Here is a 27959-nt window from a genome sequence, read left to right as displayed (position 1 = left end):
ATGGCAGGGTGGTAAGAGAATACACAGGGATCCCTTTCTCCCTGCCCCAACTCAGGGGTCTGAGTCTGGAACCACAATGGTAGGCTTCTCCTCATCCTTCCCAGCATAGGATAACAGAGGTGGGAGGTAAAGTGTTGAGAGTCTCTACTGGTGGATGGAATCATCAGTTACCTCTGGCAGTTCATTCTAGGATCAGGGCTTTCAGGAAGTGGTGGCATTTTGTGATGTCATTGGGTAGCACTTGGTGGTACAGAGATGAGCTCGTTGGGAGAGAACAGTGCTAAGTTCTGTCATGTTAATAGATATTCCGGGAACACCAAACAAGCAGACAAAAACCTGTTACCAAATAATTCAGGGAACTGGGTTAAACAAAGTTCAATAGATTTTACTACTGTAGGACTTCTCTCTTTATTACACTGACATGCACTGTGAATCTCTAAGAAAAAGACATCATGTGTAATCTCTTCCAAAGCTTATTTTAATAGGAAGTCTTTATGCATGGCATATGTCAAGATTAATGGTACGCAGAACACATTTTGTATCCTATCCATGAGTCACATGGGAAATCACCTTCCAGACCTTTCTCTGTGAGGTCTCCCTGTCCACTGTGCCCTGATCAACCCTTCACCCCTTCACTGTCTTTACTTCCCTCATTTCCCTTAAGCAGACAGATGTCCAGGTCTCTGGTCCACAGCTTCAGACATGATAAGGAAGAGGCTCAGCATGAAGGTGAAGCTGAGGAAGGCCAAAGGAAAGCCAGGCCAAGAGGCACTCGTTGGTGATGGTCACGGGAGAGAGGTGATCAGTGGAGCCAGAGACTGGGCCATCCTGCTATGGATCACACTGCTGAGTTTTGGTTGTATTTATTTTAGAAGCAGCCATCATTCACCAAGGGGGAGAGAGGTAAGGGAAGAGAGGGGAAGAGAAGAATGGGGAGGGATATTTACAAGTGTGAAGCAAAGGCCAAGCCAGAGGGCCGAAAGCCTCCACCCCCTGATGAGCCTCCACCTGCTGGCATAGCTCCCTCTGCCCTCAGCAGCAGTTCTCCATCCATGGAGGGTTGGGGGTTCCCAAGGTGATTCCCCTCTGGCTCTACACAATGGCTTCCCTCCAGCCTGGGGGCCCCTGGCTGCTGACAGGAGATGAGGGTCACTGAGGGGAAGCCATACGTCTCCAGCCCAGGGGGCCGCCCAGCTTCAGAAGCTTCCAGAATGAGATCCACATCAGACAAGGCCACCAGGGCCTGGGTAGAATCGCAGGAGCTCTTCTCCAGCTCCCCGGCCGCAGCATAGGCTAGGGGCCCCGAGGCGCCTGCGCGGGGCCGAAGCCGCCGAAGGTCATCCCGAAAGTGGGGGTTGAAGAGCAGGTAGAGCAGCGGGTTGAGGCAGGCAGGCAGGGGCAGCACCACCAGCAGGACAGACTTGACGGCCTCAGGCGTGACAGGCAAGAGGCCCAGCATGGAGGCGAAGCTGAGGAAGGCCACAGGACAGTAGAGGAGCCCGTCTGCGAAGATGAGCCAGGCCACGTGCCTCACCATGGCGCAGTCCCACACGGCCTCAAAGTCGCCCCGCGGCAGGTCACAGTAGAGTTTGATGTAGGCACCGGCCACGACCAGGAAACAGAAGGAGTTCAGCATCACCAGGGCCACGGCGAAGCCCAGGGCTGCTGGCTGGCCCTCAGGCGGCGCATAGGGCAGGCAGAGTGGGGAGGCCCCGTATTCTCCCACTGAGGCCAGGGGCAGCGCGGCCGCCAGCCCTGCCAACGCCAGGCAGCCCAGGACCCCTGCTCGAACGCTGCCCAGGGAGGGGGACTTCCCATAGGCCCGGACGCAAGAGACAGAGACGCTGCACTGCACTGCGGCCAGAGTGAGCAGCAGCACCGACGCCTCCGACCCAAGTACTGCCAGGAAGCCAGTGGCCCTGCAGCCCAGCCCCATCTCCCAGCGGGCTCCGTACTCGGAGAACTGGCCAAAGGTCAGGGCATCGACTGAAGCTAGAAGGCCACAGGAAATGCCAGTCAAGGTGTTGGCGCCTGCAATCGCACCTACCACAAACTTGACCGGGGGTAGGGGTATAGGCCCGCCAGCGAACACGGTCAGCAGCACCAGTCCATTGCAGAGCACAGAGAGCAACACGATGGCCCACACGGCCAGGCGGATGCCCCAGCTTTCAAAGAGGTGCTCACAGGGCTTGAAGGGGCCTGTAGGAGAGAAGATGAGACATTAACCCTGGGCCAGAGGATGTTGGGACCAGGTCTTGAGGACCAAGGTCAGCCTCTGTACTCAGAATTTCCAGTCAAAAGGGGATGAACATGGCCCCTGCCCTCGGAAAACTCCCAGTCTAAGGGAGGCTGACCCAGTTTCTGGCCCCAGAGAACTCCCAGTTGGAGGGTCTCTCACCTTAGAGAACCCCCAGCTGGGGCTGTGGGGAGGAGCAGTGGGACATACACCACTCTTCTTCCGAAGAGCTGCAAGTGGGGTGAACCCTAACCCTCCTCTCAGTACACCAGAACATAGAACGCATATAGGCCGGGCACAGTGGCTCACAACTGTAATCCCAGCACTTCTGGAGGCCGAGGCGGATGGATGATCTGAGGTCAGGAGTTTGAGATCAGCCTGGCCAAAAAGCAAAACTCCTTCTCTACTACAAATACAAAAAATTAGCTGGCCGTGGTGGCGCGCACATGTAGTCCCAGCTACTTGGGAGACTGAGGCAGGAGAATTATTTGAACCCCGGGGACGGAGGTTGCAGTGAGCCGAGATTGCTCATCTGCACTCCAGCCTGGGCTACAGAGCAAGACTCTCTCAAAAAAATAAAATAAAATAAAATAAAAAATAAACACACACATGGTACAAATTAATACAGTACAAACCCAGATATTGAGGAAATGTTAAGTAAAGGACAGCACTGGAAAGAAAGGAAGGACAGGCTGCCATCAAGGAGTGGAGAGGGTATCAGAATTGGGAGATATGGTGGGTAGGGACAGAGGTGTGAGGGACTGCCCAGACAGTAACCAGTCTATGCCTGAGGCTCTGTTTCTTTCAGTCAGTCCCCAGTGATCCACTAAGGCCTTCATCGTGGGAGAGTCCTGAGCAAATATTACACCAGGCTGGCTCTCCCTTGCTCTGTGAGAGGGGTACAGACCACATTGAATATTTGTCAATCAATCAGCATTTGGGAGGTAAAGTGTCTCAAGTACAGTAAATCAAAATACAGATGACTTCTGGGGTTTTCCAACCTGGGTCCACAAGAGATGCCTGCGATCCTGGTGTTTTCCATCCCTCTCTCCAAAGTCTGTTCCTAAATCACCTTGTAACTTTGGAAATATTATTTCTTCATTTTCTTTGGCTTTCGACTCTTGTTCTCCAATGTGTTTCTAGGTAGCAGGGGAGTTTGAGAGGCTTTTGTGGGAGCTATTTTTAAACCATTTTTTTCTTATTACCAAATATAATAGGTGATAATTGTAGAAAATTTGAAAATATAACACGAAATAATTAAAATGACATGAGACTTCACCTCTCAGAGATAACTCATTATCTTGGTGTATTTCTGTCCAGTCTTTAAAAAATACATACATACATACAGGTTTTGTTTTTTTTTTTTTTTTGAGATGGAGTCTCACTCTGTCGCCCATGCTGGACTGCAGTGGCCGGATCTCAGCTCACTGCAAGCTCCGCCTCCCAGGTTTACGCCATTCTCCTGCCTCAGCCTCCCGGGTAGCTGGCACTACAGGCGCCCACTACCTCACCCAGCTAGTTTTTTTTTTTTTTTTTTTTTTTTTTTTTTGTATTTTTTAGTAGAGACAGGGTTTCACCGTGTTAGCCAGGATGGTCTCAATCTCCTGACCTTGTGATCCGCCCGTCTCGGCCTCCCAAAGTGCTGGGATTACAGACTTGAGCCACCGCACCCGGCCTACACATACAGGTTTTTAAACTAAATTAAGATTTTACTGCTGCTATCATTTGGGTACGGTTTGTCTCCACCAAAACTCATGCTGAAGTGGAATCCCCAATGTGGCAATGTTGGAGGTAGGGCCTCGTGGGAGGTATCTGGATCATGGGATCCCTCAGGAACAGATTAATGTCCTTCTGTGGGAGTGAGTGAGTTCTCAATCAATCCAGGGAATGGAATAGTTCCCTAAGAGTGGGTTGTTAAAGGGAGTCTGGCTTTTCTTTCACCCTGTGATCTATTTGCACAAACCCACTCCCCTTCTGCTTTCCATCACAAGTGGAAGCAGCCTGAGGCCCTCATCACATGCAGCTGCCCAATCTTGAACCTCCCAGCCACCAGAATTGTGAGTCAAACAAACCTCTTTCCTTTATAAATTACTTAGCCTTAGGTATTCTGTTAAAGCAACACAAAGTGGACTAAGACAACTGTATATGCGTTTCTCGTTCTCTTTAAGCTACATTTTTATCAAGCAGACTTTCCCAAATTTTTCCCCAGAAGATATCTTTATATTATTCAAAACATATTTCATGTACCATAAAATGTACCATAATTATTTGACCATTTGGTATGAATTATTTTAAAAGCAAGCTCAAGTTGGACTTTGTCTTTTGGAACTTCCTTTTTTTATCTCATCCCTGCTGATTACTGGTTTTCGGAGGTGAAATTTCCATGGCATCGTGAATGCAGCATGTGTGTTTTTCCAAGTCAGAAGCAGCACCTGCTTCCTCCAGGTTGGGTTAGTGTTCTGGCCCCGAGCTGGCACTAGAGGGCGTGCTGTTGTCACCAAGCACTGAGAACTTGGGCTGGGCAAGGTCAGGCAATCACTCTATAGGCTTTAGAGAGGGTAAAGGGAGAAGGCAAAGGTCCTGGGCCAGAGAAAGCTGGAAAACAGGAAAATGGAGGTGGAATGAAATGGAAGAAGCACACTGTTCATCACTTTCTGTCCATTCTGAAGAGTTCCCATCCTTGCCTAAGTAGCATGCTGCTTGCCGCCTTCTGTGGCCTGTTAGCATTTTATATGCAAGGGAAGGGACTTCCTCACTCTAAACATCTCCAGTTGAATTGCACCAAAGAGAAAGAGAATTTTCTTTTTTGCTTTCTTTATAGCAAGATGAATTTAGGTTAGATGCTAAAGGAGACTTCCCCAACTGTAAGGGTTAGATGGTGCTGTAAGGAGTTGCCCAGGAATACTATGGAGTTTTCCACTGTGCAGAGTTTTAACAGAGACTGTAATCTTCCTGGGATGGAGTAGGGAGGGATGGAAAAGGTGACCTTTCGGAGTCCCATCTGGCTCTGGGATTCTGTGGTATGGGTCTTAGACTGAGGGATTACTCAAAAGCAGTCCTATGTGCCACCCTGAGCAATAGGGTCAAGGTATTCTTTCCTGCTTCTCTCCTGTGTGACAGTAGCTTTCTCCTGGATGCACAAATGCTAATTGGCTGATTGCTTGACTTCCCCTCCATTCATGCTACTCCCCTCAAGCAGCCACCCAAGGGAAAGAACTCCAGTTCTTTCCCCAGGAATTAGGAAAGGAGGGCCCTCCTGCAGCAGGCTGGGAGTCAGGCAAAGAATGTGGCTGTAGACATGCCTGGTTGAACTAATACCTCAACTAGGTGTTTGGGTGCCCTTTCTCCATTCCCCCTCGTCCCCATTCCCCAGACACCACCTCACCTGGAGTAGGGCTACACTGGACACTGGGGTGTGGCTTTGAATCCTCCATCTCCAGCTGGAGCTCATCTAGGTCCAGGTCATCTGAAAGGAGAGAAAGTGATGCAGGGCCCTGGGTCTTGGTGTCAGTCAAGCCCTACCTTTCTCCAAATGCCCTCTCCTTTAAGTTGTCTCCTACTAATTCTGCTCAGCACTGGTCATTCCAGCAACCCTGCACATCCATTTCTACCCTTGGGGGTAAAGATTTGGTCAGCTTCCTATTATCCACATGTGGACTATCTGCACTGAAGAGTGCACAGCAAACATTTCACCTAGACCTTCTCTTTCTATTAGTCAGGGCTCTGTGTCCTCTCCAGTTGGCCTTACCCACAAGTGCTGCTTCGAGTTGGAGTGGAAGCTCTTTTAATAATGTATGCTACTGATCACATATTTCTCTACTCTGGCTGAGCTGTCACTGTAATTTTGTGTACAGTTGTGAAAACTACACATTAAGAAAAACATTAGTGAGCTGGAGCGTGTTCAGATGTGAACGAGTGAACTAGAGGGGAGAGAGCAGAAGCCATTTGTGAGAGAAACAGTCAAAGCAACTGGGCGGTGTTTAACTTGGAGGAGGTGAGAGTAAGTGGGGATATGATGGCTGTTCTCAAAGGGCTGAAGGACTGTTAGGGGTAAAGGAATTCGACTTCTACATGCTGTTTTGCCCCAGAGGGTAGAACCAGGATCGATGGATGGACTGTAGAAGGAGGCAAATTATGATTCGAATGGAGACACTCTACTTCTTCCTAACAAGAGTAAGTTCCCACAATTAGAGCTGTCCAAAAAAGAAACACCCCACCTTCAACAGGTGCAGAGTAGGTCCACATCTGCTGAGTGCAATTCTGGCACTGGGCAAATTCAGAAGAATTTCAGGGATGAATAAGAGATGGCCCTGCTCTCAAAGAGCTTGTGCAGACTAATAAGGAAACAAATTGTCATGCTACAATGAGTGGCATCAACTAACAGATTTATTTTCCTAGATAGAAGGGAACAATTTGAATGTTTCTAGCATAAAGAAAAGACAAATATTTAAGGCAAAGGATATCCTGATTACTCTGATTTGATCTTTATATACATTATATGAATGTATTAAATAATCACACATGCCCCCTCCAAATACATACATCTATTATGTATCAATTAGAAAAAAGCTTTCAGCTAATAGATTTACTGAACAATAAGAGTTAACATTTCTTGAGTTCTTATTCTGTATCCGGTACTGTGCCCAGCCAGTCCTCATCTTCATGGTCCCATTAACCCTCACAATAGCCACACGAGGCAGGTGACAGATAAGGAGACTGAGGCTCATTGAAGTTAAGTGTCTTGCCCGCAGCCTCACAGCAATAGACTAGAATTCAGACGCAGGTTTGTCTGACTACAGAGCCCAGATGTTTAACCATTATGCTTTCCCAGGCAAGCAACCAAGTGCTTTGGGGGGTCAGGGTGTGGGAAGGGTTCAGGAGATTTACAGATGCATGAGCTAAACATAATTTGTCACTGATGATACTAAACAGAAAGTCCTCAATGTGAGAGAAAGCACTTCTACACTGAGTCAGAGGCTGGACTAGATCATCTTTAATGTTCTTTTCAATTCTAAGTCCAGGTTTTACACTTTCTTTTTTTTTTTTAGACGGGGTCTCCCTCTGTTGCCCAGGCTGGAGAGCAGTGGCATGATCTTGGCTCATGGCAAGCTCCACCTCCTGGGTTCACGCCATTCTCCTGCCTCAGCCTCCCAAATAGCTGGGACTACAGGTGCCCACCACCACACCCAGCTAATTTTTTGTATTTTTAGTAGAGACGGGGTTTCACGGTGTTAGCCAGGATGGTCTTGATCTCCTGATGTCATGATCCGCCCACCTTGGCCTCCCAAAGTGCTGGGATTACAGGAATGAGCCACTGCACCCCGCCCTACACTTTTTTTTTTTCTTATTCACTATTGCGGTGTTTCTCAAACTAGGGCCTGTGAACTCTAGGGGGTTGCAGACATGCTGAAGGTCCACAAATTCTGTAAGAATTTTGAAATGAGAATCTACAACATTTTATAATCTATAAAGACAAAACATTTTTTTGCCGTGATAATCCATCATTGAAAGGCTTTTTAAAGAATAAGACAAGTTTCTCAAGTCAGACTGGGAAATGTGCCTGAGGACCCAAGTTTGGGAAAGAATGGCTTGTTTTCAAAAGGTAACTGTACAATCTTCAGGTTTAAGAGACAGTACCCTGTGGGCTCTCCCTCCATCATGCAGAGCAATGGATAGGTGACTCTGTTTGTTGCACTTGTTCCAACTTTGGTTCACAAAGTCTGTTTCCTGTATGGATCCTTCCTCCCCACTTAAAGGGTAAACACCATCCGTTGGGAGTTTTCCCAGGAGGCAGGAAGACGGTGAAGCTGCCCCTGGCCCAGACACCATCAGGGCAGGTAGGAGGCTGAGTTGTGCCCACAGAGTCCTGGCATTTCCTCCTCTCTACCTTTCACTCCCTGGCCGCCCCTGCTCTCCAGAATGGAGCTCAGCAATTCTTTGAAATCAAAATGCATGAATGAAACGCAAGGGGTGAAACCCGTGGACTCTGTCTGAGGCTGGGAAAGTCACAGCCAAGGTGTTAAGTAACCACTCTTCAAACGAGGAGGAAATCAAATCTGGCTGGAGCAGCAGCTCCTGGCTTCCCTTCTCGAGGCTCATTAGCTCCCACAGGAAGTGGGGGGCCCTGCCCTAGCTCCCATTACAGGCGGCAGGCAGCCCACGATCTTGACGCCCTGTGGTTCTCCAAGACCTAAGCCCGGTGGAAAGTTTCACCTTGAGGAAGGAAAGTTTCCATTCCTCCTTCCAGCCCCCTGAGGGAGTGTACAGCAGACATCCGGGAATGTCCCCCGGGGACAGCCGTCTGCCGGCCCAGAGCCAGCCAGGCTGCTGGGCTGCTCCTCATCGGGTCCTCATACCTTCCCTACGGAGGTGTGTTAATACATTGGGAAGGAGGCTCTCAGAGATCCCCAGGTTGCCTGCCCACCATTTGCCCTCCACACACTGTGCCCCGACTCCACAGTTGCACTCTCCCTATACATGTATACCAGAAGGCACCAGTCCTCAGTAGTAGCGGTGAGCATACTTCATCATTTACGGAATCTTTTAGTCCTCCCCAACAGCCTGTGAGCTATCCATTATCTTTCTCATTTACTTATTTATTTATTTATTTAGTTTTTTGAGACAGAGTCTTACTCTGTCACCCAGGCTGGAGTTTGCAGCGGTGCGATCTCAGCTCACTATGACCTCCCCCTCCTGGGCTCAAGCCATTCTCCTGTCTCAGCCTCCTGAGTAGCTGGGACTACAGGCGCATGCCACTATGCCTGGCTAATTTTTGTATTTTTGGTAGAGACGGGGTTTCACCATGTTGACCAGGCTGGTCTCGAACTCCTGACCTCAAGTGATCCACCCACCTCGGCCTTCCAAAGTGCTGGAATTACAGGCATGAGCCACGGCACCCAACCAATTATCTTTCTCATTTAAAGATAAGGAAAGTGAGGCTCAGTATGATTACATGACTGGTCCAATGCAATCCAACTGGTGAATGTTGTAGTTGGGTTTGGACCTCGGTTCTGTCTACACTGTCATGAGATGTTTTTCTTACATGTTTATATTTTATTTTTGTTTGTTTGTTAATTTTCTCCATTGAAATATTGTGGAGAGTGAGAGATGGAAAAAGAATACCCCAAAGCAGAGGACCCCTACTCTCTCCCTCCTAATTCTGCTTGTGTTCTGTAATATGGGCAGACGGAGAAGGAAGCCCTTTTCTCTGCCCTTAGTATCTAAGACACCACTTAGTAAATGATCCCTCAGAACCCCCTTGGCTGCCTGCCTCCAACATGTGCCTTTTACCCTAACTCTTCCAGAAACACAGATGGCTCAAGACAGCTTGCACTCGAATGGCCATTCTCAGTGAAGGTCTCTTGCACCTGGTGGCCACGGAAGTCTCACTTTCAGACTCATGGGGCAGACTGGAGGTGCAGCATGGACTTGGATAGCAATAACCCTGCACTGTTCCTTTTGGTTCTAGGACACATTATGAGGGGATTTGTTTTTTCTGGAAGTAGGTTTAATTCAATTGATTTAATTAAATCATATTGGCTCAGATTGATAAAATAAGGGATCTGTCTTCTCTGAGAACACCCTGAGGTTGAAGGAGAAGAAACATGTGGACCATAAGGGGAGGGTTAAGTGAGATGGTGCATGAGAGGCACTTTGTGAACTGCAAAGGGCTAGGCAGATATTGAGACATTATCACAACCATTGTTGCCATCATTACATCGTCCCAAGCACCGCTGGGTATAGTCTTAAAGAGACAAAGTGCAAACAGAGGTAGAGTTTCCTCTCAGATCACGGGCAGCTCCTCCCACCTCTGTGGGGCTTCCCTCTGCAGCCTCTGTCAGATTCCCTCTCAGGTCCCCCAAGCATCCCTTCTAACTTCCTCTCCACAGCCCACCACCCTCCCCAGCCCAGGGCCCCCAGTCACTCACAGTGGTTCTCTGCTTGTCTGGCAAGGAGGCCAAGGGGCCTTTTTGAAGACTCCTCATCATCAAGGTGAAGGTCTTCAGCCTCCCACTGCCCAGAGGCCTTGAAGAAACTGGCACACATCCCATAGGGACAGCACTGGTAGGCATAAGGCACCTCCAGGATTCTGGTGGGGGAAAGGCGGGCAGATGGGCTGCCTCAGCATCTTTGGGATCTAAGATCTAAGTCTGATTTAAGAGATCTCCAACCCAGGGGCTGGGCACTCAGTGCCTGTCCTTCAACTCCCAAGTTCCCTGTTCACTGTGCTGGCAGCCTTCTAGGCATTCTTCGTAAGGGCCTTGTAGCCTGACTCCTGATCTGAAGGGGTCTTTCTTTGTTCATCTTGGCAAGTGAGATGGGGAAAGAAACGTTCTGCCCATTGTTTAAGGAGTCCTCTCTGCTGGCTCAGAGCAGGGAGAGGCTTCCCCAAGGTCACACAGCACTGCCAGTGCTCTGCTTCTCCTCCCAGGCAGCACCTCCTCTTTTATATTTAAGGAGACAGGGATTCTCCTGGTGATTCTTCACTCTGGCCCTCAGTGAGACCTGCATCCTATCCTCCCCCATCTCTCGGCATATTGGAGCTGGATTTGGTGCCCTCTGAGGGTGAGTGCACAGGCCCTAAGGGCATCTCATTAGTGTGCAGCAGATGAGGCTTGGGCCACACAGGCTGCACCACTGCTGCTGCATGGAAGAGGCCTGGATGTCATTAGCACCACGACCTGGCTGCGAGCTTGTTTTCCACCCATCAGTGTCCTAGGCTCTACTCTGATTCCAGGGGCTCAGATGCTGCCCAAGTGAGGACAGACAATCTAGACATGTGGAACCAGGTGAGGTACAAGGAGGGCTAGCGGGTCTTCACATCATCTTACTTCTATCCTCTTGGGTCCCAGTGCTCACTAGCGTTGGTGCTTGGGACAGGGGAAAATGCTACTAAGGAGACAAGGAGGAAGGGGAGGCATGAACCAGGCCCCATTTGGTCTGTAGGCGGTCAGGTGAGCCCTTACACTAAATCTCGGTCAAACCCTAAGCCTCTAGGCTCTTCTCAAGGTGGAGCCGTCTGGCTTTCTCTCTATCCCTCCAGGGCCTCCAGCTGGCCTACCCAGGTGTTGGGGAAAGCCAGTCTCTCACCTCAGTTTTGGGAAACTATCCTTGGAGAAGGCCTGGGAGAGAGCCACGTTCCCTTTGAGCTTCAGATGCATCAAGCCCCCAAGTCCAGCCAGGGGCAGTGTGGTCAGCTGGTTGTCTGTCAGGTCCCTAGGACAGTGGATGGTCAGGGTTATTGGCAGTCAGTGAGATTGCTGAGGGGGCAGGGTTGTGCTGAGGATGTGGCCAGTGTGCCTGGGATGGAAGCAAGAGGAGAGGAGCAAAGGACAGGAAAGAAGCTTAGAAGAGAGCATTGAATGCCGAGGGAGGGCAACCAAGAGCTGCTAGAGGCACCATCTGCAGGTTGTTCATTCTTTTATTCACTCATTCATTCAATACATAATGGTGCCAACTATGTACCAGTGACTGTTCTAACTTAATGCCAAGCTGTCCCAATTTGTAGGTAACAGAGCTCCCTCAACCACTTAGTTCCTGTGCTCAGGTCTCAGTGCCATCCAGGAAGCCCTGCCCACCCCCTTGGGGAACCTTCCTGTTGTTGTTTATCCCCATCCCCCTGCCTTTCCTCTGACTTTTCTGATGATATAAGAGGCCTGAGTCTGGGACTGGACAGAGCTGGTCATCTGGCTACAAGCAGGGATTGGGTCATCCATTCCATCTTGTAGGGCTTGCTTTGTAGCCAGAAGTGAGGACATGCATGTTCTTCTACTGGAGACACGTTAGAGGAAGCCCAGGGTTCCAAACCAAACACGAAGACCACAGACTGTGCGTCGTGGAAACAGCCCTGGACTGGAAGGCAGGAAACCTGGCGCTGTCACCAACTCTCTGTGTAACCAAGGGGAGCTGCAAATCTGCCTGAGCTTCAGTGTCCTCATCTTTCAAAGGGATAAAAATATCCATCCTACCTATCTGGCAGGACTAGAGCAAACAGGAGAGGGAAGATGGAGGTGAGAGTTTTGCAAAGCCACGGCCCCAGCCTGAGGAGGAACTTATGTGCCCACTGGGAGCCCTGGCCCTTGGCTTTGAGCAAACTTCTCCTGCTGGGCCTTGGAGGCCTCACCTGTGAAGTGAAGCGGGTGGGGCTAGATAGTCTCTGAGGCCAGGGCCAGAGCTAGCCCAAAGGAGTCTTTGTGTTAACCAGAAAAGGGCCCAGTCTAGGTAGATGTGCTTTTAGGACTCACAGCTTGGCAAGGAGGTGGCAGGATGTCAGCTCCCTCTTGGGCAGGAGCCCTTGCACAGTGAATAACCTGTCCCACAGTACATGGCAGCTGCAGCAGAGGCCCCTTCCAGCCCTGACATAATGACCATATAGCCAACACTGCTCACTCTCTGTTTATATCCCATGTAATTCGAAGGACCTGAGGTCCCCTGCTGCCTCACAGAATGGCAGTCCTCTACGGCAATGCTCAAGCAGGGAACCCCGAGCTCTCTGAGACCCTGGCTACCACATCTACTTCTACCCTCCTATGTGTGAAGGGATTCCAGGACCAATACATCCTCTTTATCGGTGGATAGAGAGGATGGGGGTAGGACCCAGGCAGGGGAGATGAGGAGGGCTGAGGCTGCCAAAACACTGCAGAACATTAGCAGATGATGTTCCAGAGCTTGCAAGAGCCAGGCTCTCTGTTTATCAGGCCCCACACTCTGTCAAACGGATTGTCAGAGTGATTGATTAGGCTGAAGCCCATCCCCCTGGCATATGCATGTTTCTGCTCTGGGGTGGCCCTTCTGCCCCCATTGGCCAGCCCATAGTCCCGACTGGCCCCCAGCATCCTGGAGGAGAATGCAGCAGGCACTTACAGCTTGACCAGGGAGCGCAAGGTGGAGAAGGCCTCGGGGTGGATGGACCGGATGGCATTCCAGCTAAGATCCCTGCAGGCAGAGAGGGTGTGACAGGAGGGGATAGTAACATGTGGAGGACTCACTGTTCCCATCACAGGCTCTCCCTCACATACCCCCATCTGACCTGCCCCCAGTAACAGTAACCTTAGCCTTTTGGGGAAGGTACTTGCTCCTGAGCTGGCTGTGGCCCCAGGAACAGACACATGACAGCTTGGCTCCAGAGCCTCAGGACCTCCTGGGTACCAGCTAGAGAAGTGTGTGTGTGTGCTGGGGATGGGGGCTACAGAGCTGGGAGGTGATGTGCATGTCACGTTTGCTTAAATTGTACACATGTGCTATGACAATGAGCATGCCTGGCAGAGGGACATGGTGGCTCCTCCATGGCCCACCCCTGGATGTGGGTACTCACAGGGCTTGCAGTGAGCTCAGCTGTCTGAAGGTGTCAGCTCCAATTTCCCAGATGCGATTGTGTTGGAGGCCGCTAAAGCAGCAAGAGAGGCTGGATGAGTCGGCAGGCTCAGACCCTGGCTCTGCTCCATGCCCCCCGAGCACTGGGAGGAAGAAAGTAGAGCCCCCCACTTCTCCTGGCACAGGAAGAAAGGGCCCAGCCCGAGGAAGTCACCAGAATTAAAGGGAGCACAAGGGGATCCGGTTGCCTTGGGTAAGTGGGTCAGGAGACAAAGCCACAAAACCACCCCCATGGCCCAAAAGGGAGTCAGCTTCCAGTGTTCCCACTGGGCCTGGCTCCCAGCCCAGCCAAACTGGCCCCCACACCTCCCATCACCATGGGTCATCCAGACCCTAGCCCAGAAGCAGAGCACCGCCCAACCCAAGTGACTGGCCCAAGCTGGGAAGCAGAGCTCAGTAGACTGGTTGTCTGAATGGGAGATGGACCCTGGACCTCAGTCACGCAGAAGACTCTCCTTCCCTTGGCACCTAGACAAACAGGAGACCCTCATACCTCTACCCTGCCCCAGCCCCAAAAACGGTATGGTCCTGCCTAGAAGTAGGGGACAGACACAGGGAGGCTCAAGAGGCCATGCTGACTTGAGAAAACAGGAGCTGGGTTAACAGAGCTTAGAGAATTTTTCAAATGATATTTTTTTTGTGACCTTTGAATCCCAGGCTTGTTCTTCCACATATGATTGTGTATGTCTCTGTATAACATGCAAACATGCACACATATGCATGTGTGTGTTTACGGGGGTATGGAAAAGGAGAGAGCATGCTCCAAAATGCAGGGTGCTTGCAATTACTTAAAGCCTTCTTCGGTCCAGCCCACTGGGCCCTGATGTGACCCTGTCCCTCCACTGGTCGTAATCACTACTGCATTTCTGTGTTGCTATTGATTCGTAAGGAGCCGCCTTGAGACTTCTTTTAGGTACCAGCTCCTGGGTCTGTCTTCTATTGTGAGTCCTAGGGCCATTGTGCAGGCCTCTGCCAAGCTCTCAGCCCTAAACCCTGGGTTCAACAAACTCAGAAAAGAGAAGGAAGAAGTGTCAGAGTTTGCATTGGCCCTGACTGATGCCCTGCAACATGTCTCCCTGCAACATTTCTCAGGGTCTGGCTGGCATGCCTTTGCCTCTTCCCCACCCCAGACTCACATTTCCTCCAATTTCTGACACCTGTGCAGGCTGGGCAGCTCCTCAATTTGATTGTGAGACAGTTCCCTGGGGAAAAGAGAAAGGCCAGGGCCGGGGTGAAGTGGTGGCTATGTGAGGGCTGCAGTGGGGCAGGGGGCTCTGGCCAGGGCTGTGCTTTCCTGTCAAGCAGCCAAAGGCTGTGGGGACCCCACAGGGACATGGCTGTTGAGGCATCTCACACCAGGGCACCAGTCTCCTCAATTTGTTTTCTCTGCATTTCCTCCTACTAAGTCCCACTCCTCACTGGGCCTAGATGGGGCTACCTTATCCCGTGATGGCCTGAGGAAACCTGGTAGGGTCCTGGGGGAAGAGGAACAGGAAGTGAGACGGGCGTGGTGAAGAGGAAAGAGGCAAAGAGTTGGGAAGAAGGGCACTGAGCCAGCCAGCAGAGAACACATTGGAGCTCACTGAGCAATGTCAACCCAAGCACCTGCAGTCACCATTTATGGAGCTGGCAGGAAAGATCATAGCTGGAGGCCCTTAGGGATCATCTGGCCCAACCCTTTCACTCAGCAGATGAGAAACCTGAGGCCCACAGAGGGGACAGGACCTGCTAAAGGACATACACCACTTAGTGGCAAGGCTGAGTCTGGAGCCTGTGTCTCCGGACCCCCAGTCTAGGGCTGTTTCCATACACTGTGTGTTGGTCCACCCATCTTGAGCTGTGGGGCTATGGTCCCTGACGAGGAGCCTCAGATCCAAGTTGGAGTCCAAGGAGAGAGGAAAACTCCCCTTGACTTCAGAGGCCACTTAAGTACCTCCACAGGCCCAAGATTCCAAGAGGGGATTAATTTTCTTGTGTAAATAAGAGTAACTATGTCATTTATTGGTATTATGCACTAGGTGCTTTACATATTTTTTTCAGCCCTTACAAATTGACTTACATTTTATAGACGAGGATATCGAAGCTCAGAGACATTAAAGAGTGAGTCCAAATCAGTACAGCTAGTAAGTGGCAGAGCTGCACTTCAAACCCAGTCTTTCTGGGGTAGGCTCTCAGCAGGAGCCTATGCTGCCCCACTCTCCAGGAAGGGAAGTGACCGAGTGGGACAGAAGCAGGAGAGGCCTTCTGTGGGACATGGGGGCAGGGGCACAATGCCAAGACTGTAGAATGCTTGTGAGCACTCACAGGACTCGGAGCCTGGGCAGCTGTTGGCACATCCCCGATGGGAGCAGCCGGATGCCTGCGCGGGTCAGGGTCCTGCAGGGAGAACAGAGACAGAGCTGGCACCAGGCCCGGGGCCCTGCCATTCCCAGCCACCCGGCTCCAGCTCTGGACCTGATACTGTCGTGGGATGACGGAGCTAAGAAAAGAGAGAAATGGAGGGACAGACAGGGCAGGGGGTGGGGCTGTGGGGACAGAAATGAGCAGACACTGGCATCTGAGCACCAAGCTCCCTTGGGCCTAGAGGAGCTGGGGGAGGGGAGTGGAGCGAGAGGGCCACAACCCAGGGCTCTGCTTGGCAGACTGTGCTTGCATGTCCAGCCCTGCTCCAGCCATCCCCATCCCATCCCCCCTCCATGTCTTATAATGGTCTCAAGCAGTACTGGGGCTGTAGGACAGGGACACAAATCTTCTCTGGTGAAGGGACCTTAGAGACAGGGGGATGTCCATGGGCAAGTGTAGGCAGAAAAACACCATAGTGGGACCATGGGAACCTCCTCTGTGCCTCAGAGGAGGGAGTAGAGATGGGAAAGAAGGGAAGAACCAGGTGCTGGGCTGGAGACGACTGTGGGGGCAGGTTGGAGAGCAGGCTTGGCTTTGGGCAGGGTGTCCCAGGAAGGACTCAAGGCCAAGGTCATCTTTGGGGACTGACTACTTCCTCATGGAAAATTTTCCACGTGCCAGTGAATCTAGAGGGGAGACAATGGAGGCACAGAGGACAGCCCCAGTTCCAGCAGTGCCATGAATGAGCTTTGCGGTGTGGGGCAGGGCAGCCGACTTCCTGACACTTACTCTGGGTGTTTGCTCGATTGTTTCATTTCATTCATTTAAATGTATCGAGGGCCTACTGTGCTTCGACACTCCTGCCCTCTACACCGCAGAATATAAGAATAGAAAATACAAGAACGTCTTTGTTGGAATCAAGCTTCAGAAAGGCAAAGAAGATGGGTTTTCACAACCCTCCTCTCCATCACTTCAACCCTCAGTGTACCTGTGGCTTGGGGTTAGGAGCTCTGAATTCATACCTGAAAACCCCAAGCATGATAAAGAGAGAAAGACCAGTCTCCTCACTGCCATCCCATCTGCCACCTCCTGACCTTGCCACATCAGGAGGCAGTGCCACATCAGGAGGAAGGGGATGGAGCCAGCAGTAGAGACAGGCTGGATAAAAGGGAAGCAAGGAACCTAGACAGCCTTCCAGGGGCAAGGAGTGGAAGAGCCCTTGGGAATGAAGCTGGGGCGATAGATAAGGTGGAGGGAGAGAGAAGCCACTCACAGAATCTCCAGGCTGGTGGTGCCTTTGAGATCTGGAAACTCCTGGATGTCCGTGGCACCATTCAGAGATCTGGAAACAGAGACAATGAGCTCTGAGGGGTGGGGTCAGAGCATCTCAACATCAAGACTCTCAATTCTCCATTTTATCTCCCCTCCGGGACTCCTCCTTTGGTGGCAATGTTATGCTTCCCTGCAGTCTTCCTCAAGTCAGCCACGCAGGCCCTCATGGAGGCTGAGCCATGCTTAGCAGGGTCCAACCAGCCGTTTGCTTGAGTTTGCTCAGCACACCCTCACCCAGACAGAGCTGGGCAACCTTAGCATTCACGCTTCATCTTGCAAAAACCCCACAGCCAAGCAACATGGGAATGGCCTTTGGTTAATAGACAATAGCTTGGGTGCTTCTGGAGAAACCCTTGGCTGCTGGGTTTTGCTTATTAGAACCTGAGATAGGGTCTCCCCTAAATTGTCATCTGCTGGAACTTTATTAGAACTATCAGTTCTCTTAAACTGCTTTAGACTGGTGGTTTTCCTCCTCCCCACCATCTCCCATCTTATTGAGGACATGGACCCACATGGGCCTGCATGCAACAGCAGCGCAGAAAATTGAGTGTTGTGAAAAGCCCTGAGGAGGCAGCATGGAGTCCAGAAATGAGCCCAGAATCTGAAATTAAAGGGTTCTGGGTTCATGCCCAAGCAGGGCCTGAGTACCTCATGTTCCACCTGTAAAATGGACCAATAACACCTACCTCGCAGGGTTAGGATGAAGATGAAATGCCCTAACGAACATGAAAGTTAAGTATGTGCTTTGGAGATGTCGGTTATGTTACTGTGACGCCACAGTAGGCTGACAGCAATCCACGGAAGTTTTGGCTTTTTTTTTCCTGAGACTGAGTCTTGGCTCACTGCAACTTCAGCCTCCCAGGTTCAAGCGATTCTCCTGCCTCAGTCTCCCAAGTAACTTAGCTGGGACTACAGGCATGCACCACCCTGTCTGGCTTATTTTTGTATTTCTATTTTGAGATGGAGTTTCATTCTTGTTGCCCAGGCTGGAGTGCAATGGTGCGATCTCGGCTCACTGCAACCTCCGCCTCCCGGGTTCAAGTGAGTCCCCTGCCTCAGTCTTCTGAGTAGCTGGGATTACAGGTGCCCACCACCACACCCGGCTACTTTTTTGTATTTTTAGTAGAGATAGGGTTTCACCATATTGGCCAGGCTGGTCTCGAACTCCTGACCTCAAGCGATCCACCCGCCTCCCAAAGTGCTGGCATTACAGGCATGAGCCATTGTGTCTGGCCCTGTGGAAGCTTTTTGAAGAAGTGTGACCTGGGCTGGAAATTAGAGAATGAGAGAGGAGAAATAGCACCTTCAGGCCAAGGGTAATAACAATGGCACAGCACAGGACCCAGGGATCTGGGTTCCAAGGCCACAGGAGAACCAGCCTTGAGAACGCACCATATTCAAAACTCTTTCCCAGTTATTTCTGGAAAAGCTACCATGAACAGGATAAAGTCCAAGAGGCCAGATGAAAGTCCTTGACTATGGAGATGGACCTTCTTTGTCCCTTTGAGACCTGGGAAGAAGCCACAGGTCAGGGAAGTGGAGGGAGGCTATTAAATTTAGAAAGAGGTGGGAACGGGTCTGAGCAAAGCAGAGGCCTGCAGCCTTAAAGACCATGCTTTGCAGTGGGCTTGTGCCTTGCAAGGGAGAGATCCACAGGCGGAAGGCAGGAGAGAGCAAGAAGAAGTGAGGAAAGGGGGAGATTCAGGCTGCAGCAGCCTTCAAGAGCCAACTTACAGTGTGTGGAGTTTAGGCAGGTACTGGAATGCCGATCTTCCCACAAACTGGATTGGGTTATCATAAAAGTGTCTGGAAGAAGAAGGCCAAACACCTAATTGGGTTTTTTAGGCCTTTCTGCTGGGGCTAAGGCCAATCTCTGCTTTCTTCTCCTATCAATGTAGACCCAGGAAAGAACATGCAGGGAAAGGCAACCCCTCCCATGCTTCTGCCTCCCTGGTGCTTCCTAGGGAAGTCCCTCCTGCCTTCCCATCCTCTGTCCTCCTCCTCAAAACACTGTTCGGCATTAAGAGACCAGAGAAAGTAGTACTCACATCGTCTGTAGCAGAGGGTTCCCCATGAAGGCCTTTTCTGGGATGGCCTTGATGTTGTTGTTATGGAACCCCCTGGAAGACAACACCCAGGAACCAGTGAGGATTTGGAGAAAAGTATAGAGAGGGAGAGGCATGGAATTCCACAGGGCTTTTGGACAGCAAGCTAGATCGTCCATAAGATAAAAGAGGCATTGGCCTGGAGATTCCAGGTTCAGATTCAAATACTGCCTGTGATTTTTCCTTTTTTTTTTTTTTTTGAGAGAGGGTCTCTGTTGCCCAGGCTGGAGTGTAACGATGCGATCTTGGCTCACTGCAGTGCAGCCTTGACTTCCTGGGCTCCAGCGATTCTCCTGCCTCAGCCTCCTACGTAGCTGGGACGACAGGCATGTGCCACTGCACCTGGCCAATTTTTTTTATTTTTTTTTTGTAGAGACGAGATCTCACTTTGTTGCCCAGGCTAGTCTAGAACTCCTAGGCTAAAGTGATACCCCTGTCTCGGCCTCCCAGAGTGTTGGGATTACAGGCATGAGCCATCGCACCCAGCTGATTTTTCTTCCTGTTCAATTACACGCCCTCCTTTCCATAACAAGTGTGAAAAGAGTGAGGGGTTGAGACCCTGCTGCAGGCCTCAGGAAGCCTGTGGGAGCAACTCAAGAGCAAGAGGCTGAGTTCAGGCCCCAGGAAGGGAATCCTCTCCTTAGTCACTTGTGGTGGGAGCCCTGGTGGGTCCCCACAGAGGAAGCCAAGGGTGTATGAGAGAAAAAGGAAGATACAGAAAAGACACAGCTTCCAGGGGATCCCAAGTGAGGGATGTTCCTCAAATGGAGGCTGGCTTGGCCTCAAGGCCCTGAAATAAAGAAACATAGAAGTGTCAACAGCACGCAGTCAGGGGGATGAGGTGTGGAATGGGCTGCTGAATGACTGGATGGCACTACAGGAAAATGAGGACTGAGGCACCCAGCTGAGGGTCTGGGAGTCTAGAAGCCAGAATTATGTGTTTGGTTAGTTGGGAAGAACATTTCAAAATAAATAACATGTTGGACTGAAAAGTATATAACCCGTGTGGAGCAGGCCCCTTTCCTTCCCATCTTTTCATTGGAAGTTTCTGGCTTCTCTGTCCCCCTGGCCTTTGCTCATCTCTGTCTTCCTCCTGCCGTCCCATCGTGATTTCCACCTTCACTCTGTCTCACTCACAGATTCACCCTCAGACACCTCCAGTCAGTGCCAACAACCGAGGCCTGTTTGTTCATTAATTTATTCCTCTCATCTGCTCATTATGTTTTTCTTAAACAACATCTTTGTGTCTAATGTTGGGCCAAGCTCTGAGGGATTTAGAAGTTTCTAAGACAGAGGCCCTGTCCTCAAGCAGCTTTCTCTCAACAGATGAGAGAGAGAGATGGAGATAGACAGGTACATCCCCTCCCATATATTTTTGCCCCTGCTAACTTAGGTCTCCTCTCTCTTCCCTAATGCTTTATTATTTCCCAGCTCAATGCTTTGGCACATCCTATTCCCTCCATGCCCTCTTGATCGATCAAATCTTATGCTCCCCTCATGCCCCAGCTCAAAGGAAAAAAGTTAGATCTTGGTGACTCTGGCAATGGAGAACTTCCAATATTTTCTCACGCAGACTTTTTTTTTTTTGAGACAGAGTCTCACTTTGTCGCCCAGGCTGGAGTACGGTGGTACAATCTCTGCTCATTGCAATCTCTGCCTCTTGGGTTCAAGTAATTCTCATGCCTCAGCTTCCTAAGTAACTAGGACTACAGGTGTGCACCACCATGCTGAGCTGATTTTTGTATTTTTAGTAGAGACAGGGTTTCACCATGTTGTCCAGGTTGGTCTCAAACTTCTGACCTCAAGTGATCTGCCCACCTCGGCCTCCCAAAGTGCCGGGATTACAGGCATGAGCCACCATACCCGGCCAGACTATTTCCTCTAGGTGGTCCAATTCTTCTCTATGTGCTGCCTATATCTGGTATTCACACCTTCAAACTTCTGGTTGAGGCAAGGGAGGTGGCATGGGCTAGTACTATAGGTCTCAGGTGGTGGTGGTGGTTTGAGCTATAAAGATACTAAGCTGGCCAGGAACAGTGGCTCACGCCTGTAATCCCAGCACTTTGGGAGGCCAAGGCAGGCAGATCACGAAATCAAGAGATAGAGACCATCCTGCCCAACATGGTGAAACCCCGTCTCTACTAAGAATACAAAAATTACCTGGGCGTGGTGGCGCGTGCCTGTAGTCCCAGCAACTCGGGAGCCTGAGGCAGGAGAATCGCTTGAACCTGTGAGGCGGAGGTTGCAGTGAGCAAAGACCATGCCACTGCACTCCAGCATGGCGACAGAGCGAGAGTCTGTCGAAAAAAAAAAAAAAAAAAAAAGACACTAAGCTGCCTGAAAGTTTGGGGCTCTGTTTATGAGCCTCCAGGACCCTTAATCTGGTCCCACTCTCACTGTACAATAGAGCTGTTATTGTTTCCTGAGAGCTTCCCTCCAGTAAAGCTGCTTCCCACCTGTGCTCATCCTTCTGCCAGCTCAACTTCCTACCTGGGTCTTTACCTACAATTTCTTCCTCTGAAATGCCTCTCCCCTCCCCCATCACTGCTACCTCAATCCCGGTCATCCTTTAAGGCTCATCTCAGGATTAGTCCACAATGATCTTTCCATGTTACTCTGAACTCCCACCATTGTTTTAGCTAATACTCTGCAATTTATGGTTGGAATTATACCACTTTGTCCCACTCTCTGTTTTACCTATGTTACTTTGTGTCTTCAATGAGGCTCAAGGATGTTTGGGGAGGGCCATGTCAATCTGACCCTTCATTTGTGTTTATCACTAAACACAGTGCTGGGCACATTGGGTGCTCAGTGAATGCTGAAATAAAATAATAAATGGTGGCTTTGGGGAACCAAAGACAACTTCTCAGTCCCCCTGGGGACAAGGTGCTGAGGAGTGATCCTGTAAGCCGGCTCTCAGTTCCTTTCCCCATTCTTCTCTGGACACATCCCAACCAAGGCAAGGGCAGTGCCAGGCCCAGGCTAATAGAAGGTGGCTCGTGCTATGGGTTTTCCCAGGCTGGAAGGGCCCAGGGCCATTTCTGCTGGTGACACACCCCCAGGAAGTGCCCAAAGCCAAGCTAATGAGGCCTGGGACTACTTAGAGCTGCACTGGGGCTTGAGGAGCCGGGGGACAGGGGCAGCTACATCTTTTACAAGGACCATGGCAGGTGAGGAGGTGAGAGCATGAGGCAGCTCAGGCTGGCTTCAGCCCCTGCCCTTGGGACAGAAGGACACCCACAGAAACCAACAGAGGCGCTTACAGTTCCTGCAGTCTGCCCAGGGTCCGGATGGCCACGGGGAATTCCTGCAGCTCGTTATAATTCAGGTCTCTGGAACAGAAAGCAGAGCAGTCATTAGAGCAAAGGCTTAATGGGGCATGTCAGGGTCCCTGAGAAATGGAAACTTGGCTCTGGGCTTGGCCAGGGAGATGGGTTTTCCAATCTGTTGGATTCAGCGGCCAATGTCTGGAAACACATTTTTGGAATGTTTGTGCTCCATTCCTGTTCCACAAATCCTCAGGCGTGGAATCTTCCTGGCTGCAGAATTGTTTTGAGGCAGGAGACATACTTCAGGGGTGCAGATACCTGGAACCATCTCCCTCAGAATAGACCCTGCCAACTGAAGAAAGCATCTCAAACCTTTGGAGACATCAGAGGAGTAGAGGAAGGGGGGAAGTGGGTGATCGTTAACATCTTATAACCAGCACTAGGGATTCCAGAAGGTTCCTCAGGTGACTACTGTGGTCTCCATCTGTGGTCTTTGCTGTCATCCTCTATAAAAATGGGGAGTGTTTCTTCTCTTTGGGTGAAGGCACAACAGCTATTTTCTCTTACACTTTTCTGTACTTTCCAGTTTTTGTTTTGTTTTGTTTTGTTTTGTTTCGTAATGAGCATATATCGCACGTATAATCAGAAAACAATGAAAGTAATTTTAAAAAGGGGTAGTAACCCAAGTTGACAAGAATGTGGGGAAACAAGCATTCTGATAAATTATTAGTGGGAATTTAAATGTATACAACCCTTTAGAAACTATTTGACGTCTTTTCAAATTAAAAGATTCATACCCAGGTACTCCAAGTCTAGGAGTGTATAAGGATAAGTATAAGGTCACTCAGAACAGCACTGCTTAGGCACCAGCGGCAAAATATTGACCCATAAGTGACCACAGCTTCACTCCATCGACTCTTTTAAGGAAGCTTCTGTGTCCGTGCCTTTTGTGGAGATGACAGGGTAAGAGAAGGAAGAGAAATGGAATAGGCTGAGGGTAACTTTTATTTTCATCAGAAAAGATTTAGAATTGCTTGTGGCAAATAGAAAAGAGCCCCAAAGACAGGGGAGCCCCAGGGAAAGAGGTGAGCATTTTGAGGGAGATAGTAAAGAGTGACTGGGAAGTAGAGAGTAAGAACTACAGGGTACTTCTAGAAAGTTGTACTCCCTGTTACGTAATAAGATCCCCTCTTAACCATCAAAGAGCTTCCAAAATTTTAAAGTTGGCTTTCATTTTACTCAGTAGTCAATGACTTAGCCCCATGTGGAAATGTGACTGATTTGGGGGTGTCTTGATGCCTCTTGAATCCTGTTTCTGGGTTCCTGGGGTTTGGCAATAGGTTGGGGGAAGACTTAGTTACAGCGTTCCTCCCTAGCCTCCCAGGATGACCCCAGCCCACCTCCTCAGTCTTTTAAAGCCACCCCTGCCCTGACAACTTTCATGGTTGTCCATCCAATGCCAGGGCAGGGGGACCACGTGGAGGCCCTTTAATTACAGGTGACTTGGCAGGGTTCTGTGGATAAATACCATGTTAACACGGAGATAATGACAGGCTCCTCTGTGTGACAGGTCTTTATACTTAATAGTCCACAGGTAGAGCCAGGAACCCAGCCCAAGGGCCAGAGAGGCAGTGACAAGCGTCTGGCAGCCAGTGAGCCAGATAATTGTCCCTCACTACACACACACACACACACACACACACACACACACACTCACTAATTACCCGATTACCCTCAGACTGCCCTGGTGATCTTGGGTAATTACAGTAGAAAATCCCTTCTGCCTTGCTTCTCTTTGCTCCGTTCTCTAGTGAGTCAGACGGCTTTGCCTGTCATGCGTCAAACCTTGTTGATTCGCTTACAGAGAGGCTCCCACAGGCTGTGTGAAGGATGTGGTCAGGCAGAGGCCAGGATGTGTGCAAAGCACTTTGACTAAAACCAGAGGTATTGGAGTTGGAAACAGAGAGGAATTTTCAAACTGTGGAGTTCCTGGAGTTCTACCAGGTGCTACAGAAAATGCCTAGAAAACCAGACTGGGAGAATTGAAGGATGGCAGCAGGGATGAAAGCGATGGCCTCCCTTTTTGGTCTTAAATTGTATACATGATTCATTCTCGTATCTCAGGTTCCAAAAGCAGGTGTTCCCCCTCCATCTTGGCTCAGTTCACTCAGGAATTCTCCACTGTTGCCTGAGAACTAGATTTCCCACAAATGACATGGAAGTATCTTTATTGAAAAGTCTTTTATTTTTTCTTTTTGAGATGGAGTCTTGCTCTGTCACCTGGGTTGGAGTGCAGTGGTGTGATCTCAGCTCACTGCAACCTCAATCTCCCAGGTTCAAGTGATTCTCCTGCCTCAGCCTCCTGAGTAGCTCGGATTATAGGCATGTGCCACCATGCCCAGCTAATTTTTGTATTTTTAGTAGAGACGGGGTTTCACCATGTTGCTCAGGCTGGTCTCAAACTCCTGACCTCAGGTGATCTGCCCACCTCAGCCACACAAAGTGCTGGGATTACAGGCATGAACCACCGTGCCCAGCTGAAAAGTCTTCATATTGCATTATTATCTCAAATGCAAAGTATTGCTTTGGTCTGGCTTCAGAGACTTTGCTTGCTATTCCAAAGACCTAGCATGCTCTTCCCCAAATACTTCCATGGTTTACTCACTGGCTTCATTCAGGTCTCTGCCCAAATTATACCTCATCAGAGAGCCCTTCTCTGACTACTCTGTCTAAAATAGCATATCCTGTCATTTGCTATTCCCTTATCCAGTGGGGTAGATTAAAAATGATCACAAATCCTTTGCAGCTTCTCAAGATGTGACATCTACCTTGGGCTGGGATGGCCTTGTGACTGGCAAGGTCCAACAGAATGAGATGGAAGTGATACAGTGTGACTTGGTCCCTAGTCACATGAGGCCTCACAGCCTCTGCCTTTGCTTTCTTAGAATGCTCCCATCACTATGTAAGAAATTCCAGGCTAGACTCTTGAATGATGAGGGCCATGTGCAGAGAGAAGACCAGCCAACAGCCAATACCAAAGCCCCAGACATATGAGTGGCCTCCCTAGACCTCCTAGCCCTAGTTGAGCGTCCAGATGACTGCAACCTCATGAATGAGCCCAGGGGATGGTTCCAGCAGAAGAACCACCCTGATGAGCCAGCAAAGCCATAATTCATGAGAAATAACAAAGTGATATTGTAAGCCACTAAATTTTGGGGTGATTTGTTATGTAGCAATACAGAAAGAGATAGCTTCCGTTCTTTCTCTTCACAGAACTTAGTCACCTGACATATATTTTTGTTTATTTTCTTCCCACCCAATTAGAATGAAAGCTCCTTGAAAATAAAAGCATTGTTTCATATTCTCTCTAAACACCAGAATAATCCTGGCATACAGCAGGAACTCAACAAATACTTGATGGATGAAGCAACGAAGACATCTAAATAAACTGATTAATGAAAACACTAATGGACTCTTAAGAGAATCTAGAGTATTTGGGGGAACATCCTTCAGATTTTGAGGCTGATGTTGCAAAAGACACAAGATAGTCCTGAATGGCTTGCCTGGGGCCACAGAGACCATGGGATGGTTTCATGTGACTTTGCTATCATTGAGTACTTATACAGTTCTTTGGACCCATGTCCAGGCAATCCATTGAGTAGTTCCAGCCCTCCTTGGCAGTTTCTGGTCAGGAATTTTGCAGGAGTGGCCTAACAGGCAGTAGCAAAAGACATATGGCAAAAGGCATGTGAACTAGAAGTGTCTTTTTGTCGAGAAATGTGAAAGAATAAAAACTGTGCAAAGGTCAAAGAGAATTCTGCAAACTCCATGCCAATGAGGTGGCCGGAATTTTCCTATTTGGACATCTACACAGATTTAATGACCTGGGAAATTGCCAAAGTCCTGCTTCATATAGTACCATGTAGATGTAATCTGTGCCTCTAATTGTCCAGGGAACGTGTCTTTGCAACTCTCTCCGCTCCTGATGAAATCAACTCAGTGCAATGAACATTTTTTGCCTCCTCGAAATACACAAAGAATTCTGCTGGGTAAAGTGGAAGGTAGAGAGATGGGTTTAAAAAAATAAAACCCCACTCCTATCTAGACAAATGCACAAGATGATGAAAGAGCATCTTTGATATGACTGTTGAGAGCAAACGAAGCATCAGGACCTTCACAGACTGCAGTAATCACACAGAGCTGGGAAGACCATGAGGGCTTCATGGAAATGTGACATTTGAACCAGGTCTTGATAGAACAGCAGGATTTCAATACGAAGGGATGAACGAATCAAGGCAAGAGAGCATGATTTAGAGGAAGTGAGTGCTGTGGAGTTGTGTTTAGAAAAGAGCAAGAAATATAGCTTGGTTGGAGCAAAGGGCAATACTTGGAGGTAATTCTATAGGGCTCTCTCCTCTGGACTGTTGTACACTTCTTATCTGCTATCCCTGCCTCCAAGTCATCCACATGATAACCTTGCTTGAGCACTGTATGTGTGCCAGCCCCTAAGTGTTTTGTCCAAATAATCTCTTAATCCTCACAACAGCCTCAAGAGGCAGTTACTACTATTATACCCATTTGACAGTTGAGGAAAGCGAGACACAGAGATTAAATTAGTCACTCAGTCACAGAACTGATACCTGTCTGTGGCAGACTCCACTGCCTGTAAGTCACAATCTACTCTCTCGTTTCTCCATAGCTGCACTGACCAATACAGTAGTCACTAGGCATGTGTGGCTATTCAAATTAACTACAAATAAATAAAATGTAAGATTTAGCTCTCAGTTTCACTAGCCACACTTCAAGTGCTCAATAACAACACGTGGCTAGCAGCTATCATACGAGAAGAACAGATGCAGAACATTTCCGTCATCCCAGAAAGTTCTATAGGGCAGTGCTAGCTTATCGTAATAGGAAGAATGCCAGGAATGGAGCAAGAGTGGACTTCTCAGCCTCCCTCACAGTGGGTGTGTCAGAAGTGGTGCACACCGCATCTAGTCCAGGATTTATAAAATTGACAACTTGTCTCCTCACTGGTCTCTCTACCCTTCCACCAGCTAGAGGCCAAAAACAGTGAGGCCCTAGAGGTGGCAAGCTCCCAAGAAGCCAGATCCCTGAGTCATCACATGGACGAGGGCCACCTGCCAAGAAGACACACTCTCCTTAGACTGTTACATGATCCAGAAATGAACTTCTATTGTGTTTGTGCCATTATCCATGTTTCAGTCTATATGTCACAGCCAGTTAGCCTACCTGAACTAATTCGGTGTCACAGCCAGGATTTGAACCCTGGCAGTGTGA

General features: G+C 49.5%; 1 protein-coding gene across 2 annotated transcripts in view; it reads right to left on the bottom strand.

Moving 5' to 3' along the window:
• Nucleotides 1-389: 389 nt before the first annotated feature.
• LGR6 (leucine rich repeat containing G protein-coupled receptor 6) overlaps nucleotides 390-27959 on the bottom strand; it is a 122494-nt gene continuing 94924 nt past the window's right edge. For both annotated transcript variants that reach the window (XM_023186849.2, XM_023186850.2), the window contains 12 exons: nucleotides 22653-22721; nucleotides 19333-19404; nucleotides 19019-19090; nucleotides 17226-17294; nucleotides 15914-15985; nucleotides 14746-14811; nucleotides 13551-13622; nucleotides 13100-13171; nucleotides 11327-11452; nucleotides 10165-10325; nucleotides 5622-5702; nucleotides 390-2199 (listed from right to left, as the gene is read on the bottom strand). In XM_023186849.2, the coding sequence (XP_023042617.1) occupies nucleotides 944-2199; nucleotides 5622-5702; nucleotides 10165-10325; nucleotides 11327-11452; nucleotides 13100-13171; nucleotides 13551-13622; nucleotides 14746-14811; nucleotides 15914-15985; nucleotides 17226-17294; nucleotides 19019-19090; nucleotides 19333-19404; nucleotides 22653-22721 (2188 nt within the window). In that variant the 3' untranslated portion in view covers nucleotides 390-943. The remainder of the gene's footprint in view (nucleotides 2200-5621; nucleotides 5703-10164; nucleotides 10326-11326; nucleotides 11453-13099; nucleotides 13172-13550; nucleotides 13623-14745; nucleotides 14812-15913; nucleotides 15986-17225; nucleotides 17295-19018; nucleotides 19091-19332; nucleotides 19405-22652; nucleotides 22722-27959) is intronic.

This window comes from Piliocolobus tephrosceles, chromosome 1, assembly GCF_002776525.5.
Source record: "Piliocolobus tephrosceles isolate RC106 chromosome 1, ASM277652v3, whole genome shotgun sequence".
In the NCBI taxonomy this organism is placed as follows: domain Eukaryota; kingdom Metazoa; phylum Chordata; class Mammalia; order Primates; family Cercopithecidae; genus Piliocolobus; species Piliocolobus tephrosceles.
Note: the sequence above shows the minus strand (reverse complement) of the source record. Positions and strands in the feature narration are given on the sequence as shown.